The 17,641-nt window shown below is 34.3% G+C and overlaps 1 protein-coding gene across 3 annotated transcripts in view; it reads right to left on the bottom strand.

The window, feature by feature from the left end:
• Nucleotides 1–16,456, bottom strand: part of LOC110601855 (beta-amylase 8) — a 34,674-nt gene extending 18,218 nt beyond the window's left edge. The window contains exons 1-5 of one of the 3 annotated variants that reach the window (XM_043950822.1): nt 15,781–16,456; nt 15,470–15,697; nt 14,947–15,027; nt 14,524–14,727; nt 3,800–3,994 (exon numbers count right to left, since the gene is read on the bottom strand). In XM_043950822.1, the coding sequence (XP_043806757.1) occupies nt 3,800–3,994; nt 14,524–14,727; nt 14,947–15,027; nt 15,470–15,697; nt 15,781–16,254 (1,182 nt within the window). In that variant the 5' untranslated portion in view covers nt 16,255–16,456. The remainder of the gene's footprint in view (nt 1–3,799; nt 3,995–14,523; nt 14,728–14,946; nt 15,028–15,469; nt 15,698–15,780) is intronic. The other 2 variants (XM_043950821.1, XM_021739214.2) reach the window with 2 other exon arrangements.
• Nucleotides 16,457–17,641: the final 1,185 nt, after the last annotated feature.

Here is a 17,641-nt window from a genome sequence, read left to right as displayed (position 1 = left end):
GATGCAAATGAACTAGAGGAGTGGAATTATTGACAACAAAATTGGTGGGTCAAAATTCAAATGAAATTTTGGGAAGAATCTGGGCATGCTTTATGAATGAACAAGTGCTAAGAATTGGTGTCTATAGGGTAGAGTGAGTAGGAAAAATAGAGATTATGGTGCATATTTATAATCCTAACTTCTTCAAGATGAGACTTTTGATCATGTTTACCTAGTTGCTTTATATGGTGATTTTAGCAATCACAAGTTGCAAAAATAAATATATACTCATCTTAGATGGTCTTTCAAGTTACTTTAACTAAGATGAGGTTGGAATTCCTACTCATTAAAAGAAGGGAGAGAGTGTTGTTGGTTCATGGCAAAAAAAAGGATGGGATTTATTTTGGAGATTGTTCTATTACTTGTTTGTAAGGAAAGCAAAGTTTATGCATATATATTGTTTGATAAAATGTTTAAGAGAGGTAGAGTATATTTGTTGTGTGTGAGAGTGTTAAGCTTTCTTTAGAGATTTCTCAAGTTAATTAAGGATATTATGGTCATATTACATTTTACTAACAGCAATTTTGACGGAAGAATCTTCAATTTGGATGGAGTGAAAAGTAGAGATTTAAGTGTTCGGTTTAAAAAATAGAGGGGTCGATTCATTAATTACACTAAACTCAGGGATTAAAGTGTAATTTATCCAAATAATTATGTAGATAGTAATAAACTAATCTTATTATCTTATTACCACCATAACAAATTATCTTTTAATTGTTAAAAACAAAAGTTTTATTAAAAAGATTATGGGTATAGTGGTATACCTTTTTTCAATTTTTTTTCACCTCTTTTTAGAATATGTTATATTATAACTAAGAAGCATTAAATTTAAAATTAAGTTTAAAACTTTATCAAATTTAGAAGTTCTAAAGTAATTATTAAATTTACTTTTCCCAAGTCTGAAATTACACTTATTAGCAAATATTAATGAACTTTAAAATTTTATTTTATTTTATTCTACCATTAATAATTAGCTTTTATAAAAACAATAAACAATGCAAAGAAATAGCAAAAAAATAATAGAAAAGAAAAAGGCTCACCTTGTACAAGAACAAGCTACGGAATAGAGATATTTATTATGATTCTTATCTTAAAAGGAGAGCTTTATAGAATTAAAGGGAGAAATTTGAGTAAAATTTTGAGAGAATATGATAAAAACCACTACTTTGAATGGCTATAACATTCAGAAATAAAAAAGAAAGGAGTAGAAAAATGTGTACACCTAACTTTTAGCAAATGCATTATTGGGGATAACAGGTGTTATGGTAACTTAACAGTAAATAACAACCTTTACCATCACACATAATAATAACGGTCGTTATCCCTATAACTCAGAGGATGTGTTTAAATTATAGGATAGTAATGATTGTTATTTAAAACCATGTGTCAAATTAAATTGAAGAGTTTAAGCGACTATAAATCAAGTCACCAGAAGAGAATGGTGGATTCCAAAACGGCAATATCAAGTCACAAATGTATGATAATTCTAGTCAGTATCAAGTTACAATGAACAATCTACAAAGCAAAGGGGTATTGATAGGAACGATGACTCCAAGAGAGGGAAAAAAGGGTTCTAACAAAATAGGAATATGCTAGAAGCAAAGTTGTCAAATAGAGATTCGAATCGAGAATTGAAATCTTCAATTCGCGAATCGAGAATCGAGTATCGAATCATATGATTCACTAAAACTTCCAAAAATCAATTAACAAATGGAATTGTTTGATCTTAAAGGGATCTTCTATAATTCACACATGAGGGATTATTTCTAAGATATGTTCTAAAAATAAGTAAAAAGAAATATATCATAACAACACATTTTGATAAATATAGAATAATCATTTATCTAATTATAAATATTCTTCATAATAGAATAATCCGCATGTACTATGTTATATAGTTTTATGTTATAAACTATGAACTTTGGAATTATAAATAATAATAGTTATCATTATATACTGAAACTTTCATTTAAATTTGATCAAATAAATAAAATAGTAAAAAAAAAAGATAATAGATTCGAATATTATTAATATAAGTTGTCATAACTTAACAACTATAAATAGTTAAGTAAATTAACTAAAAAGAAAAAGACAGAAGAGGGAGAGGAAAGAATGGTTGGTGAAAGAAAAATAGCGAATGAAAGGTTTTATATACACTTTTTTATTATAAAAGTGAATAAGATCTTAAATTTTAAAAATATAAAATTTAATAAACCCTTTATAAATAATTAATTGAATTGGGTGAAAATTTAATTCATATTGATTCACACCTTGTTCACTATCTTTATTTTTTTATTTAGCCACAATTCATGCACCTATAGATTTGAATAGCTAAGATATAGAATCGAATAGAGAATCGTAAGGTTTGAATCAAGAATCGTTAGATTCCAATATATTTAAAATTCACCCTATAGATTCAAATCAATTTATTGGAAAACAGATTCGAATTGTAAGATTCGAATCGAGAATCACAAGATTCTAACTACAGTGACTAGAAGGAATTTACTAACAGCAGAGCAGGAGGGAAGAATTGTTAGAGAGAAATACTGAGATAAAGACATATGCCTTGATTCGACTGGAAGGGACAAATTGCAAGATTCCACAAAAAGAGGGAAAAAATGTAGCAAAGTTGGTATGCAGAATTTTATGTGAATTGAAAAGGACAGATTCTCTGCACGGGAGTAGCTCCCAGGGGTCTAGAACTCTAGATGACCATTTTACTTTCCTTTTAATTGAGTATCATATTGTTCTTTGCTTTTTTTGACTTGATCCTTTCTTTTGGCGGAATATAGAAGGAAAGAATATTATAGAACTCTTTCTCACTAATACACCCTCAGCTTCTACAATTTTACTTTTATTTTACTGTAACACTGTTCCTAACTCTATCTAATTGGTCCGACCTCCCAGATCTTCTAAACCCATAACAGAAAACTATATGGAGAAACAAAGGCATAGCAACTTTTCAAGAGAGCCCTGGTGGAAGAAAATTTAACAAAATTGAAAATCTTTTTACAAAGTTAACATAGAAGGAGCAAGAGCTACTAGCTAAGGACGACCAAGCTCTCAATCAACATCTCTGTTACGAATGGAGGCCCACAACCAAGGAGTTACAAGGTGTATTCCAGGAGAGGAAAGAAACAGAATAAACAAGCGGCAGAAGGAAGTTGGCATTTTCTATGACGGATGAGGGGAAGAACACCTGGATGGAATGCATTAGGAACAAGTTACAACAAAAGTTTCTTCCAAAGCTTTTAAGGAGGGGATTGACAGAAGAAGCGCATCTTTAGGAATCTTACCATTTTTTTCTCTAAAAACAAAGAGGAAAGGGCAAAAGACTATTCTCTGCACGGGAGAGACCTCCTGGGGGCTGATTTCAGTCATTCTTTCTTTGGTTATTACTGACCTTTTGGTTTCCTTGATTTTCTTTCTTTAGAGTTTGTTTTACATTTGGGATTAGAATTGAGATCTGGCTTCAGTAAAGCTTTGTTATCAAAAATACAATTCCCAAACCCTCCATTCCCTGCTTGAAAACCTTGTTTTACACTCTTTACTCTATCAAATTGGTCTGACGGATTTGGAAGAAGCCGTAGCTGCCATTAGGCAGCAAGTGAGATTTGAGAGAGAGAGAGAGAGAGAGAGAGAGAGAGAGAGAGAGAGAGAGTAGCAAAAGGTATCAATAAGATAACACAAAATAAGTAGGTAAAAAAAAATGATGCAAAAGAAAGAACAAGGTTTAATTCATAAATGATTTTTTTAATACCTCAATCCCAGTTCTTCCTTTAAGAACTCTTTCTTTGTCAATACCCCAAGAAAGGCATTCAGTGTTCCTCCTTCCTTCACGGTCTGTGAAGAATATATCCTGGTTCTCTTTCCCAATCTCTAAAACCCATTGAGGGATTGAGATCAAAACTTCACCAGCATCACTTACTCCATACTCATGAAATGCCATTACAACCTTCAAATTGAGGAAAAGGTTCAAAAGCCATTATACAGTTATAAGAAATGGATTATCCATATTATAATGAAACCATATGACATACATACATGCAAACATATGTGTGTGTATACATATACATACACACATTATACATACTAGTATATATACATGTGTGCATATACATATATGTTTTTATGTATGTATACAGCGTGCACACACACACAATGACGCTTACTAAGAAATAAATAAATAAATAAACTCTAGCCCAAAGTCAAAGATGCATGTCCAGCTTGTTCGAGAAAGGAACATTAAAGATTGATGCAAGAATAACATATGACGAGAAATATTATCCAGATATTTCTTCCCTTTTGTGATAAGAAGATAGATTTTTATATTATTTATGTTATAAAAAGACAATTCAGTTTGAAATAAGTGATATAGAGGAAATGAATAAAAACATTTTCAACCATTATAGACCTATCAACATGCTCCATAGGTGAAGAATTTTGGTAGGAATTGTTCATTCTAATCCAATTGAATTGATCTTTATAAGATTTGAGTATTTATACACAAAAAATAAATCTAATTTAAGAATATTTACAACACACCTAATTAGAAATATCTACAATAAAGGTAAAAAAATAAAATCTCTATAATCAAACAAAATTAGGATCCCAAAGATCTAAATCCTCTAATTAAGAACCTACTATGTTGGTCAACACTCTCCCTCCCTTCAAGTTGGTGCATAGATACAAACCAAAGTGTGATAGATGTTGCTGAGCCCCTTAGTAAATACATCTGTTACCTGTTCATCAAAAGTCACATTATCTAACCTCAAGACACCATTTATTAGCTTCTCAAGTGACGATTAATCTCTTATGTGCTTCATTTGATCATGTTGAACCCCATTGTGAGCTATACTGCCGGCAACTTTGTTGTCGATACAAAAGCAATTTGTCCCTCACTAGCACCAGCAGTTTCAATTCCTCCAACAATCTTTGCAACTATAGGAGTTCACAAACATCTTGTGTCATCACTCTATATTCTGATTGAGCACTTATTGAGTAACAAAACTTACTTCTTGCTTCTCCAAGTGACAAGGTGGGAGTGTGCAATAACCACTAGTTGACCTTTTTTCATCAAAGAATCCAACCCAATCTGCATCTGTGAATGCTTTTATTCAGAGACGGTCATGTTTGGAGAACAGAAAGTGAAGAATTTTAGAGAATTTTAGAATATTCTTGTATTTCACTCTTGATCTTTACAATTGATTTACATGACTATTTATACACAAAAAATTATAACTAAAAAGAAAACAAATAATCAAATAATAATTACATAGATAATTAAGAATTCTAATAAAATCAAATCATATCCCTAGAATCAACAAATAAGTCAACACTCTCGCTTAAGTTCAAGTTGGTGCATAAATGTCGCACATGCCCAACTTACAAATCAGATTATTGTAGATCTTATTGTTGAGCCTTTTAGTAAACACATCCGTAAGTTGTCCACTAAAAGTCACATGAACTAAACTCAAGACACAGTCTGTTAATTTTTCTTTAATGAAGTGCCGATCAATCTCAATGTGCTCAATTCAAACGTGTTGAACTGAATTTTGTGCTATATTGATGGCAGTTTTGTTGTCACAGTACAAAATTATCTTGTCTCTCTCAAGCAACCTCAACTCCTCCAATAACTTTTGCAACCATAAAAGTTCACACCTTGAGCAATTGCTCTGTATTCTGCTTTAGCACTTAACCAAACAACAACACTTTATTTTTTGCTCCTACAAGTGACAAGGTTCCCTCCCACAACTGTGCAGTAGCCAAAGATGGATCTCCTGTCATCGAGAGATTCTGCCCAATTTGTATCTGTAAAAGTTTCAACTCGAAGGTGACCAGGTTTGGAGTAAATAAGCCCTTTTCCTGGCGCAAACTTTAGGTATCTCAAGATGCAAAATATAACCTGTATATGAGTCTCGCAAGAGTCATACATGAATTGGCTGACTAAGCTAACAGCATAGGCTATATCCGGTCGAGTGTGTGAGAGATAAATCAACCTGCCTACCAATCTTTGGTATTTTCCAATATCCACGAACTCACCAGTTTCTGCTTGCATCTTGTGATTACTTTCAATGAAAGATTCTGCTGATTTACACCCCAACATACCAGTTTATTCCAAAAGATCTAGAATGTACTTTCTTTGAGAGATGAGGTTTCTTTTTATGATCTAGCCACCTCAATACCTAAAAAATATTGCAACTTTCCTAGATTTTTTATCTCAAATTCTCGAGCCAACAACCTTTTTAATAGAGTCATTTCCTCTTTGTCATCACCTGTCGCCACTGAATCATCAACATACACAATAAAAATGGTGATCTTACCCTTATGATGTTTAATAAACACAGTGTGATCAGCATTGCACTATTAGTAACAAAAGGACATCATGCCTATGCTAAACCTATCAACCCAAGTTTTAGGAGATTGTTTTAGCCCATACAAAGCCTTTTTCAACCTGCACACCTTTCCTTATGCCTTCTCATCAGTGAACCCAAGGGATCTCTATGAACACTTCTTCCTCTAAATCTCCATGGAAGAAAGCATTCTTCACATCAAACTGCTAAGTTCCAGTCCCAGTTGGTTGCACAAGATAATAGGACTCTAATTGAGTTTATTTTTGCAACTGGCACAAATATCTCTTGATAATCCACTCCATAGCTTTGAGTGAATCCTTTAGCAACCAATCTGACCTTAAACCGTTCAATTGTGCCATCAGTTTTGTGTTTCATTGTGAACACCCACTTAGAGCCAACAAGTTTCTTTCTAAGTGGGAGAGTGACGAGCTCCCAGATCTCATTTTTTTGCCAATACTTTCATCTCTTCAATCATTGCTCCTTTCCATGTAGGATCCAAATGAGCTTCCTTCCAATCCTATGGAATAGGCACAGAGAAAATAGACAAGGCAAAGACTCTATAGGAGGGAGATAATGATTCATAAGAAACAAAATTAGAAATATGGTGTATAGTAAAAGATCTGACATCTATTCTTTGTGCAATAGATTTATCTAAATCATTGAAGGATTCAAAAGTTGTAGATAACTCAACAGAAGCAGATTCTTGACTCTAAGTAGACTGCATAATGGTTTCTTCTACCTTATCTCTCCTCAAATATCTCCTCAGATCTAGTTTGTCCAAACATCCAATTCTCTCCCCCTGATTGGACATCTCCCCCTATCTACTAGAACTCAAACTCTCTAGCTAAATCATATCATTCGGAATCACAAAATTCGAGATCACCTCTTCTTGCTTATTATTCGGAAGGTAACATCCAATGGAGGGTGATAACATGTATTCCTTCTGTGTCGAATAATACCCAACAAACACACATTAAGGGCCTTGGGGTCCAACTTTCCCACAGTCCTAAAATGGACAAAGCAAACACCCAAATACTTTTTATAGAACAATATATGAATTCTTCCCTTGTAGAACTTCCAAAGTACTCATAAAATCAAGGGCCTAACGTCATTTTATTAATAAGATAAGCAGATACAAGGACTACATCTCCTCAATATGCTTTGGATAGGTTCATGGTGAATATAAGAGATTGAGCTACCTCCAATAGATGTTCGTTTTTCCTTTCAACAACATCACTTTGAGCACTAGTATAAGGACAATTTGTAATGTACTATCCCATTATCTTTCAAATTAGCAAAAAACCTACTATCTATGTATTCTCTTCCATTGTCAGTTCTTAAAATTTTCACCTTAATATCAAATTGAGTACAGATCATCTTGTGAAAGGATTGAAAACAAAAAAAAACATCCCTTTTAATTTTAATCAAATAGACCTAAGTCATTCGAGTGCAATAATCAATAAATGTGACAAACCATCGATTACCAGATAAGGAAACAGTTCGCAAACATCAAAATGAATTTAGCTTTTATTATGACTCAAATGATAGAAGGTTCTAGTGTGCTTAGCATACTCACAAGCATCACAAAATAAAGAACCAAAATGAGTTCTAGCAAACAAACTAAAATAAAGTTCTTCTAAAACAAAAAATTATGAATACCCTAATCGCATGTGCACATTCTTATTTTCTACAAAACACGCTTTAGATATTGGAGAATCTGGATCACTTCCAACATGTATAAGCTATCATGCAGTTTACCATTGCCAATCCTCTTTTCTGTATGAAGGTCCTAAATAACACAATGATCAGGAAATAATTCAATTTTATAGAACACCGGTGATAACACTGACACATAAAAAGTTGACAGGAAAACAGAGAACGTGAAGGACAGATGATAATTTAATATTGGCTGCACAAATAACAGAACCTATTCCGGATATGGGAATAAAAGAGCTATCGGCAATTCTGACACTATCTTTGGTTAGAGAAGGAAAATAATTGAAAAAGCTTTTAGAAGAGCCTATCATGTGTCTATTTGCACAAAAATCAATAATCCATGGAACAGTACCGGAGAGGAAGTATTACTTGACTTTACAAAGATGCGGTACCAGAGAAGAAGAGGTGTCAATATGAGACTGGAAGTGCTTGAGACTCTGAATTTCATCAAGGGAAAGGAACTCAGCCGCTGTTGTCTCCTTAAAGAGCTCCTCCACATTTGTTGCTAAATTAGCTTGAGTTCTGGAGGTATCTTGTTCCCCCGCGGCCTCTTCCCCCCCCCCCCGGACCTCTAATGGAACGACCATGTAACTTCCAGCATGTCTCCTTGGTATGCCTCGGTTTCCCACGATAGTCACAATGTAGGTGATCTTTCTCAGAATTAGGAGGTTGCGGTGTGCTCAAACTAATAGCCAAACCAACCTTTTCAACTGGTGCAATAAAGCATAATAGCATGTCAGACGACTTTCCTCTTGTTGAACATGGGCGTGGACCTCCTCTAGAGAAGGAAAAGAATTTTTTCCCAACACTTGGACCCGAATTGGATTATATTTGTCTGCAAGAAAATCATAAACACGCGCCTTTTCAATCATTCTCAGAAATTTGACTGCATCTCCAATACAATTTGCCTAAATGTTCTAATAGTAATCAAGTTTCTACCATAAGCCACATAACTCAGAATAAAATTGAGAGAGTCATTTCTCCTTGCTTAGTACCATAGATCTTATTTCGAATATCATAAATTTGGGCATCATTTCCAATTTTGGAATAAATTAAGGACAAAGTCTTTCATATCTTTGCAGCAATATCAATTAAAAAATAGGATTTAAAAATATGAGATTGCACAGAGTTAAGTAACTATGTCATAACAAGACAATTATCCAAGTCCCATTGAGGAAAATTTGAGTCACTCTCATCCGGTTGCTTCTTATAAGGAGTGACATAGATAAACAACAAACAAGACCTTGACGAAGCAAGATAATTGATTCATCAAGTTTTACAGGACTAATTTTCAATGAAGGATTATCAGAGTTAGGAATTGAGACTCTTTTACCTTCTGCAATGGTAAAAACAAATGAACAGTGAAAGAATAAAAGGTATCCAAGGTTGTACACCATGGTTTTAAATCGCGGTCGCGGCCACGTTCGCGGTCGTGGTTTTCTAAAAAAATTTGCAAAGTTCATAAATAAAATTATATTGATTAGATTTAATTTAGAACAATATATACAAATGCATAATAAACATAAATATATAAAATATAGATTATTCAACTTAAGTTAAACATCATATAGTTTAAAATAAGAAAAATCAACATAATCTTTATAGATCGAGTAAACTAATAGCTCAAAGTACAATTTTAACTCAAAACTAACACTTTAATCCACAAAAACTTACAAAAAAAGGAAAAAAAAACAACAATTTAAAACTAAAATAGATAAAAATTTAACTAACTTTTTAGAAGAAATAAGCTTGGAAATAGAGTATTTTATAATGGATCTAAGTTTATACGAGAAATATGCAGGGAAGATTGAAATTTGAAAGAGAAAGGGAAGAGAAAACTTAAAAAATATAGTCTTTGAACCTGCTGAAAAGTGTAGAAACTAATGAAAATGAGAATAGAGAACAAAAGATAAAGGATATAAAAGAATTTTAATTATTGGTAACAGCCGTTACCATTACGTAACGACTGTAACGGCCGTTACGCCTGCAAATCAGGAAGGACCTATGTATAACGAGATAATGGGTAACGGCCACCCCAAAACCTGTTGCATAACGGTCGTTACATTATGCAACGGTCGATATTTAAAACCCTGTTGTACACACAAGAGAGTCCAACCGAATCACCGAAAGACCAGGCACCGGCATGTGAAGGCCGGAAAGACGATCGAAATCGGCACCAGAGTGATTGAAGCAGCAAAGCAGCATCGAACAATGTCTCACGAGCTGGGAAGGGAGGGCGCATGAGCCTCATGCGCGGGATTTTCCAGCGTCAGAGCTAAGCAGTCAGGCCGGCGACGATCCAACGATTCTCCTAGTGCCAGGGATGAGAGGTGGAAAGGTTCCCAGATGGGATAATCCCAAAAAGATACATCTAGGGTTTTAAAACCCTAAAAAGGAAATTTTGAATTTCCTTAAAATCAGGAAAAAGCTCTATACCATAAAGAATTTTGAAGGATTTTAGAGTATTCTTGTATTTCACTATTGATCTTTACATGACTATTTATACATAAAGAATTATAACTAAACAAGAAACAAATAATCAAATAATAATAGTAGAGATAATTAAGGATCCTAATCATATCAAATCATATCCCTAGAATCAGCAAAAAAGTCAATAGAAAGCTTTGTCCAAAGGCAGACTTCAAGTACTGCAAAATGCAAAAGACAGCTTGCATGTGGAATTCACGAAGATTATGCATAAATTGACTGACTAGGCTGACTGTATATGCTATATTTGGTCGTGTATGTGAGAGATAAATTAATCTACCTACCAATCTCTGATATCTGCCAATATCTATTAGTTCACCAGCAAGTCCCTATTTGCAACTTGTGATTGCTCTCAATAGGATTTTTTGTTGGTTTGCAACCTGACATACCAATTTCTTTCAAGTGATTCAGAATATATTTCTTCTCAAAAATAAAGATTCTCTTCTTCGATCTAGCAACCTCGATTCCTAGGAAATATTGAAATTTTCCTAGATCTTTAATTTTGAATTCCTAAGCCAGAAGCTTCTTTAATCACGCCATTTCTTTTTTATCATCTCCTGTCATTACTATGTCATCAACATAAACAATGAAAAAGTAATTTTACCCCTCTGATGTTTGATAAACAGGATATAATTAGCATTGCTCCGTTGATAGCCAAGAGAAAACATAACTTTGCTAAATTGGTCAAACCAAGCTCTGGGTGACTATTTCAATCCATACAACAGCTTCTTTACCCTGCACACTTTTCCTTGGTTTTTTTATCAATAAATCCAGAAGGGATGTTCATGTATACTTCCTTCTCTAAGACTCCATAGAGGAATGCATTTTTTACATCAAATTGTTATAGGTCCCAGTCAAGATTGGCAGCGCAAGATATTGAATTCATTTTGGCAACAGGGGTAAATGTCTCCTAGTAATCCACTCCATAGGTTTGAGTGTATCCCTTGACAACTAGTCTGACCTTGAATCTTTCAATTAATCCATCTGCTTTGAGTTTCACAATGAACACCCATTTGCAGCCAGCTGGCTTTTTTCTAGGTGAAAGAGTCACCAACTCCCAAATCTCATTTTCAGCTAAAACTTTCATTTCTTCCATCATTGCTCCCTCCAATTAGAATTTTTGAGAGCTCCCTTCCAATTCTGTGGCATAGGCACATAGGAATAGACAAGGCAAAAACTCTATAAAATGGAAACAAAAAACATAAAAGAGAAAGTTAAAAATAGAGTGTTTTTTGCAAGACCCAACTCCTTTTCTTTGAGCAATTAGTTTATTTAGATCATCAATGGGCTAAGATTTAGAGTTGACTCACCAGATGAAGAAGAGAAAAATTCATGACACTGAGTAAGCTGCACAAATGACTTTTTCTGCTTCTGTTTTATCTCTTTTTGAGTATCTACCTAAATCTAAATTATCCAAAAGCCAATTATTTTTTCTGGTCACCAAAAGTCTCCCCCTATATAATAATCTCCTCTCGAGTAAAAAACTGTAGAGTTATAGGACTAAAAATCATCTCCTCTCTCATTGTGCTCCTCCCCTTGAAGAGGTGATGGGGTAATACTGAAGTAAGATTAATGTAACATCCATACTAATAAAATATTTTTTAGATGGAGAATGGTAGTACTTGTAATCTTTCTGTGTGGAATAATACGCAACAAACACACATTTGAGAGCCCTCGAATTGAGCTTTCCACATGTCCTAATATGAACAAAATACGTGCACCCAAACACCCACCTTTGGTGAAACAGTATAAGCATTTTTCCCTTATAGCACCTCTAAAAGACTTTTAAAGGCAAAAGCTTTGAAAGGCATTTAATGAGATAAGCCTCTCCAATAAGATTTTTGAAAGATTCATAGTGAAAATGAGAGATCTGGCTACTTCCAACAAGTGTATTTTTTCCTTTCAACATCATTTTGGGCACTAATATAAGAACAACTAGTTTGATGTAGTATCCTATTAAACTCCAGATAAGTAGAAAAACAACCATCCAGTGCTATTATCAATTCTCAAAATTTTTATTTTAACATCAAATTGAGTACAAACCATCTTATAAAAAGATTGAAAATAAAAAAATACATCACTCTTTGCCTTTATCAAATAAACCCAACTCATGCGAGTGCAACAATCAATAAAAGTAACAAACCATGAGACCATTTGAGTAGATCCCCAAATGTCATAATAGATTGTCACAAAAGGGATCGTAGTCCTATTGTTACTTGAGGGATAAGAGATTCTTGTATGCTTAGCATACTCACAATCATTACAAACTAAAGAATCACATTGAGCCTTAAAAAATAAATCAGCATTAAGTTTCTCTAAAACAAAGAAAGATGGGCGTCCTAACCGTTGATGCCATTGTATGATTTCCTAGTTGACATCCTGATTTCTTCCAAAAAGAGCCCAAGGTGAATTCAAACTCAGATTCCATTCCAACATATATAAGCCATTGTGTAGTCTACCATTGTCATTCATCTTTCCAATTTGAAGGTCCTAAATAATACAATGGTCAGGAAAAAAAATTTAATTTTACAGTAAAGTGCCTTAGTGAGAATACTAATAGATAAAAGATTAACACAGAGAAACAAAAAACACGAAGAACAAAGGATAGCTTGATATTTGGAGTACAAATAATAGAATCAGTTTCAAAGATAGGAGTAAAAGAACCATAAGCTATTCAAACATTATCCTTTTGTAGACATAGAAGATAATTAAAGAAGCCTTTAAAGGAGCCTGTCATATGTCTATTTTCGCCAGAATGAATAATCCATGGAGCAATATCAATAGATGAAACGAAAGCATTATCAGAAGCTCTTACATTTCCCACACTAGTCACTTTCTTGTCCGCCATTTCGAGGAGAAGGAAAAAAAAAACTACTTTTTTCTGTAATAAAAGGGAAAAGAACAATTGTTCAACAGAGAAACAGAGGCGAAAAGGCATGGGACAAGGCTGGTCAGTGCGCAACGTGAAGGGGAGGTCGCCGAAAAGGAGCACCGTTGAAAAAGGGCACCGGAGAGTGACCCACATGCCGGCACGTGGAAAGGATGCGGAGTCTGTGGTGGCACATGAGCCCACGCGCATGGCCGAAACAGAGACGCAACACCAAGAAAAGGCCGAAAATTCAATGGGTATTCTCCTAATATGGGCAGTGTCAGTGAAATCCCTCTATAGAGTCGTCTAAAAGCTTGACCTATAAAAACCCCAACTCTATAAATAGTACCAAGAATTCTTATACAAAATAATGTTGGCAATGCTATGATAATATGAAAAATTTGGAGAGAAATTTTTTTATTTTACAATTGAATTGATCTTTACAAGGTTTAAATTTTTATACACAAAAAATATTTACAATAAACCTAATTAGGAATATCTACAATAAGGGTAGAAAAATACAATCTCTATAATCAAGCATAATTAGGATCCCAAAAGTATGAATCCTTCTATGTTGGTCAACAATAAGTTCAATAATTTCATGAGAGAGAGAGAGAGAGAGAGAGAGAGAGAGAGAGAGAGAGCTATGAACCAAATGACCTATACCACAAAGAAAACCTTCTTTAGAGAACTATTACTAATAACTAATAATCTTTCATTACTGGAATTTCATAATTTTTATTTCACACACAAGAATCCAAAAGAATTGAGTTGTCTTCATTTGCAGATGACAGCAGGATGCATTGTCCTTAAGATTGTTTTGATGATTTTTGTATTCAACTCATTTAAAACATAAAAGTCACAAGCTTCCATAAGAAGTGCCATAAAATAGGTAAAATTGCAGCAATCTGAAACATGGAATTTATTGTCGTATTAGTTTGCTACCTGATGTGATGCCAACATCAAGAAAATAAAGACCACAGGCTTTTGGAACCAGAACAAAATCCAACATAAATAAAAAGCACATAATGAAAGGCTTGCAATTTTGGAATGCATTACCTGCAATTTCAACTTGAATTCACGAATGATGTTAAAAAGTTCCCTATAGCCTGACCATACATATTTCTGAGGGCTCCATGCTTCAACAATTCCCCACCAACATTCTACAACAATTCCATCTATATCTAATGACTTCATCTGACTTAGCTCCTGTCTAACGCCTTCTGGATCAACCAACTGGCAGAAGTTGTTGATAAAACCAGTCTGCCATGGTATTTGAAGAATTTTTAGCATTCAGAAAGAAGTTTTGGAATTTCCTTATGAAATCACAACCGATGCTATAAAATTGCAAGCATAGAAGAAAAACAAGCACTAACACAGAAAAAATGCAAATAAATATGCAGAAGACTCAAAAGAATTTGAACCACAGTACAATGACATGAAGCAGCAAGAAGAAGCAAGAAGCAGAAAGAAAATACTTACAGCAAGAAATGCATAAACTGGTACATATGAAGTACCAGCAAAATCATCATCATGCTCACCAGAACGAACATCTTGTATGAGCTGCAACAACCGCCATCAATCAGACACGATTTTACTGCTTACAACATATATCAAGTTTATAGGAAGTGACTTCAGAATTACATGCAACATCAGAACAGCAATAACCCACTAGGATTGGCATATTGCCTGACAGTGCCTTGGTGCCACATCAAAGAGCCTATAGGAAACTTGTTGGCAGTTTCATATACCTTAAAGCTATAGGCTCAAAAAGGGCTAGACAACTCATTTGTGGGAAGAAAATCAAAAAGAAAAAAGGGACTGAAAAGGCAAATAAAAGGGTTCCTAATAAGTTCTTGTCGAGCCAATATCAAAATTTACTCCCGTTGCTTTAAAATTTCAACATATCATTTGAATTTTGAAATTCAATTGCATGATAAAGTAAACCCAAGTGACAATAACCCAAACATGGAGCAAATCACATAAAATTTAGGTAAACAACTACCTGATCAGCATCCAAGCAATCAACTGAATTGATAGGGCTGGCATTGGCAAATTTCTCACTCCTCGTTTCTCGCTCTGTCATCACCACTGAATCAAGAGACGGCGGCGACAAGCTCTCATCAATTCTCACTACAGATGGCTGACAGTCCAATGCGGCTGCTTTTACAGCACAATTTTTCAATGATGCACTCGAAACTGGGCTTTCAACTGATCTCACAGTAAATGAAGCCTGACCAATTTCCAAGCATCAGTACATAAATGCGAAAGAAGAAACTATAATTTCTATAAAAAATTAAAAAAGAAAAAACTAACCATTTGAGAAGGAGGAGGAGATTGTCGATAAGTGGTGCCATCAGCCTCAACAGTCCAGCCAGCCTCACGCGCTAGCGCCGCCAGCACATCGTTCATGTCAGCACGCGCCGGGAGAGGGAAATTACCGTATTGTCTTAACCCAGCTAGCATTCGGCTGGTGATGGCACGGCGATGGCGTTCTCGAAGCTTCGTTCTCTCTTTCTCTTTCTCCCTCTCTCTCTTGCCCTTACCTGAGACATTAACGGAGACAGTGTTTGTAGGGTCCGTTGATGTGGCTGCAGCTGCTGCAGCGGCAGCAGCGGCGGCAGTAGCGGCGAAGCCACGAGGACGACGGGGTTGCGATTGGGGTTGGGGTTGGGCTTGCACGGGATGGGGCTGAGAGTGAGAGTAGGGATCGGATTGGGAGAGTGGGGTTTGGATTTGGGTTTGGGGATCAAGGAGAATATCTTGGTTATCGGAGGTGGAAGCGTTCATCTTGCTATGAATTTTTTGAGTTGCTACTCAGTACTGACTCTCAGAAGCTTCTCCATCGTGGCGGGTCGAGCCTCAAATTCAATCCTCTCTCTTCCATTTTTCACTTTATAATTTCAACCAGGGAAAAAAAAAATTTTTCCAGCAAGTAGAGAAAGATTATTTATCCTGCAAATTTGTATTGCATGACTGTCTAAAGAAAGCAACAAAATTTATAAAACGAGCTATCCAATTAAATGGTAAAATATCAAATGTTTCTCAAATAAAGTTTGGTTACCGTATCATTAATTTAATTATTATGTTAATACATAAATTCAAATGTTGAGATCGCAGAAATGTGATGGCACAATAATTTTTGCTGTGTCAAAGGAGAATATCTCATCCAATAAAGTACTGGAAGTATACGGACTACTACAGCAATGCCAGAATTGATCCTTACCTCCCACATCAATATTAAATTTTAAGGTTCCATGAATGAAAGTGCAAAATTAATGAACAATAAAAATATCATATTGCTTAAATTCCAAATAAAAATATTATATTATTTAAATTCCAAGCGGTTTAAAGTAATGCGGGATAAAGTGATAAAAAAATTAGAGGAATAAATTCAAACACTTTTTTATTGCATACTTTCTACATATTCAAATATCATGTTATCTGTTGATATTTATATAATATCGGATTTATAAAACTAAGGGCTAATAAATCAAATAATGCTAGTATGGGGACAGAGAAAAAGAATATGTGCTATTGTTTTTACTTTTATAAAGTAAATATACGAGATAAATTTTAAGTCCACGCAACACTAAATTATGCAAAATAGAAATTGCATTATGTAATAAGCGTCAGAGAAAAATTTTAAGTTTAGGCTAAACAGAAAGAGTCCAGATTCACTGCTAAATAGTATTTGGGATGACCGGTGAATGAGATACTTATAGTTAAATTTGATAATACACTGCCATGTTTGCTTAAAGTGTCAAACTAAAAAATCAGAAGTGCTTACAAAAGTCACTAATATAGAAAAAATAGTAACAGCCAATGAAGAAAAATGATGCACTAATTGATAATTTCAATTTAAACATGGTGATTCACTAAATTTGCCACCTAATTAACACGAGGAAGGCAGTGAAATGAAAAATAACTCGAAAACTAAACACATCAAGAACCATGGATCATGCCAAGGTAGAGTATTACGGTCATCATCAATATTCATTCTAACGTTTCCCAAAAGAATATCCCTACCAACTATTATACTTTACAAAACCTGAGAGCATCACTTTCAAAGAGGAGCATCTTAAATAGAAGATTAATAGACAGGATTTCATTCATTACAAGAGGGGCTACTAGCTAAAAATAAACTATAATTTTATAATTTTTCATATTTGTAATT

The sequence above is a fragment of the Manihot esculenta genome, chromosome 15, assembly GCF_001659605.2.
Source record: "Manihot esculenta cultivar AM560-2 chromosome 15, M.esculenta_v8, whole genome shotgun sequence".
Classification (NCBI taxonomy): domain Eukaryota; kingdom Viridiplantae; phylum Streptophyta; class Magnoliopsida; order Malpighiales; family Euphorbiaceae; genus Manihot; species Manihot esculenta.
This window is presented reverse-complemented; position numbering and strand designations above follow the sequence as displayed.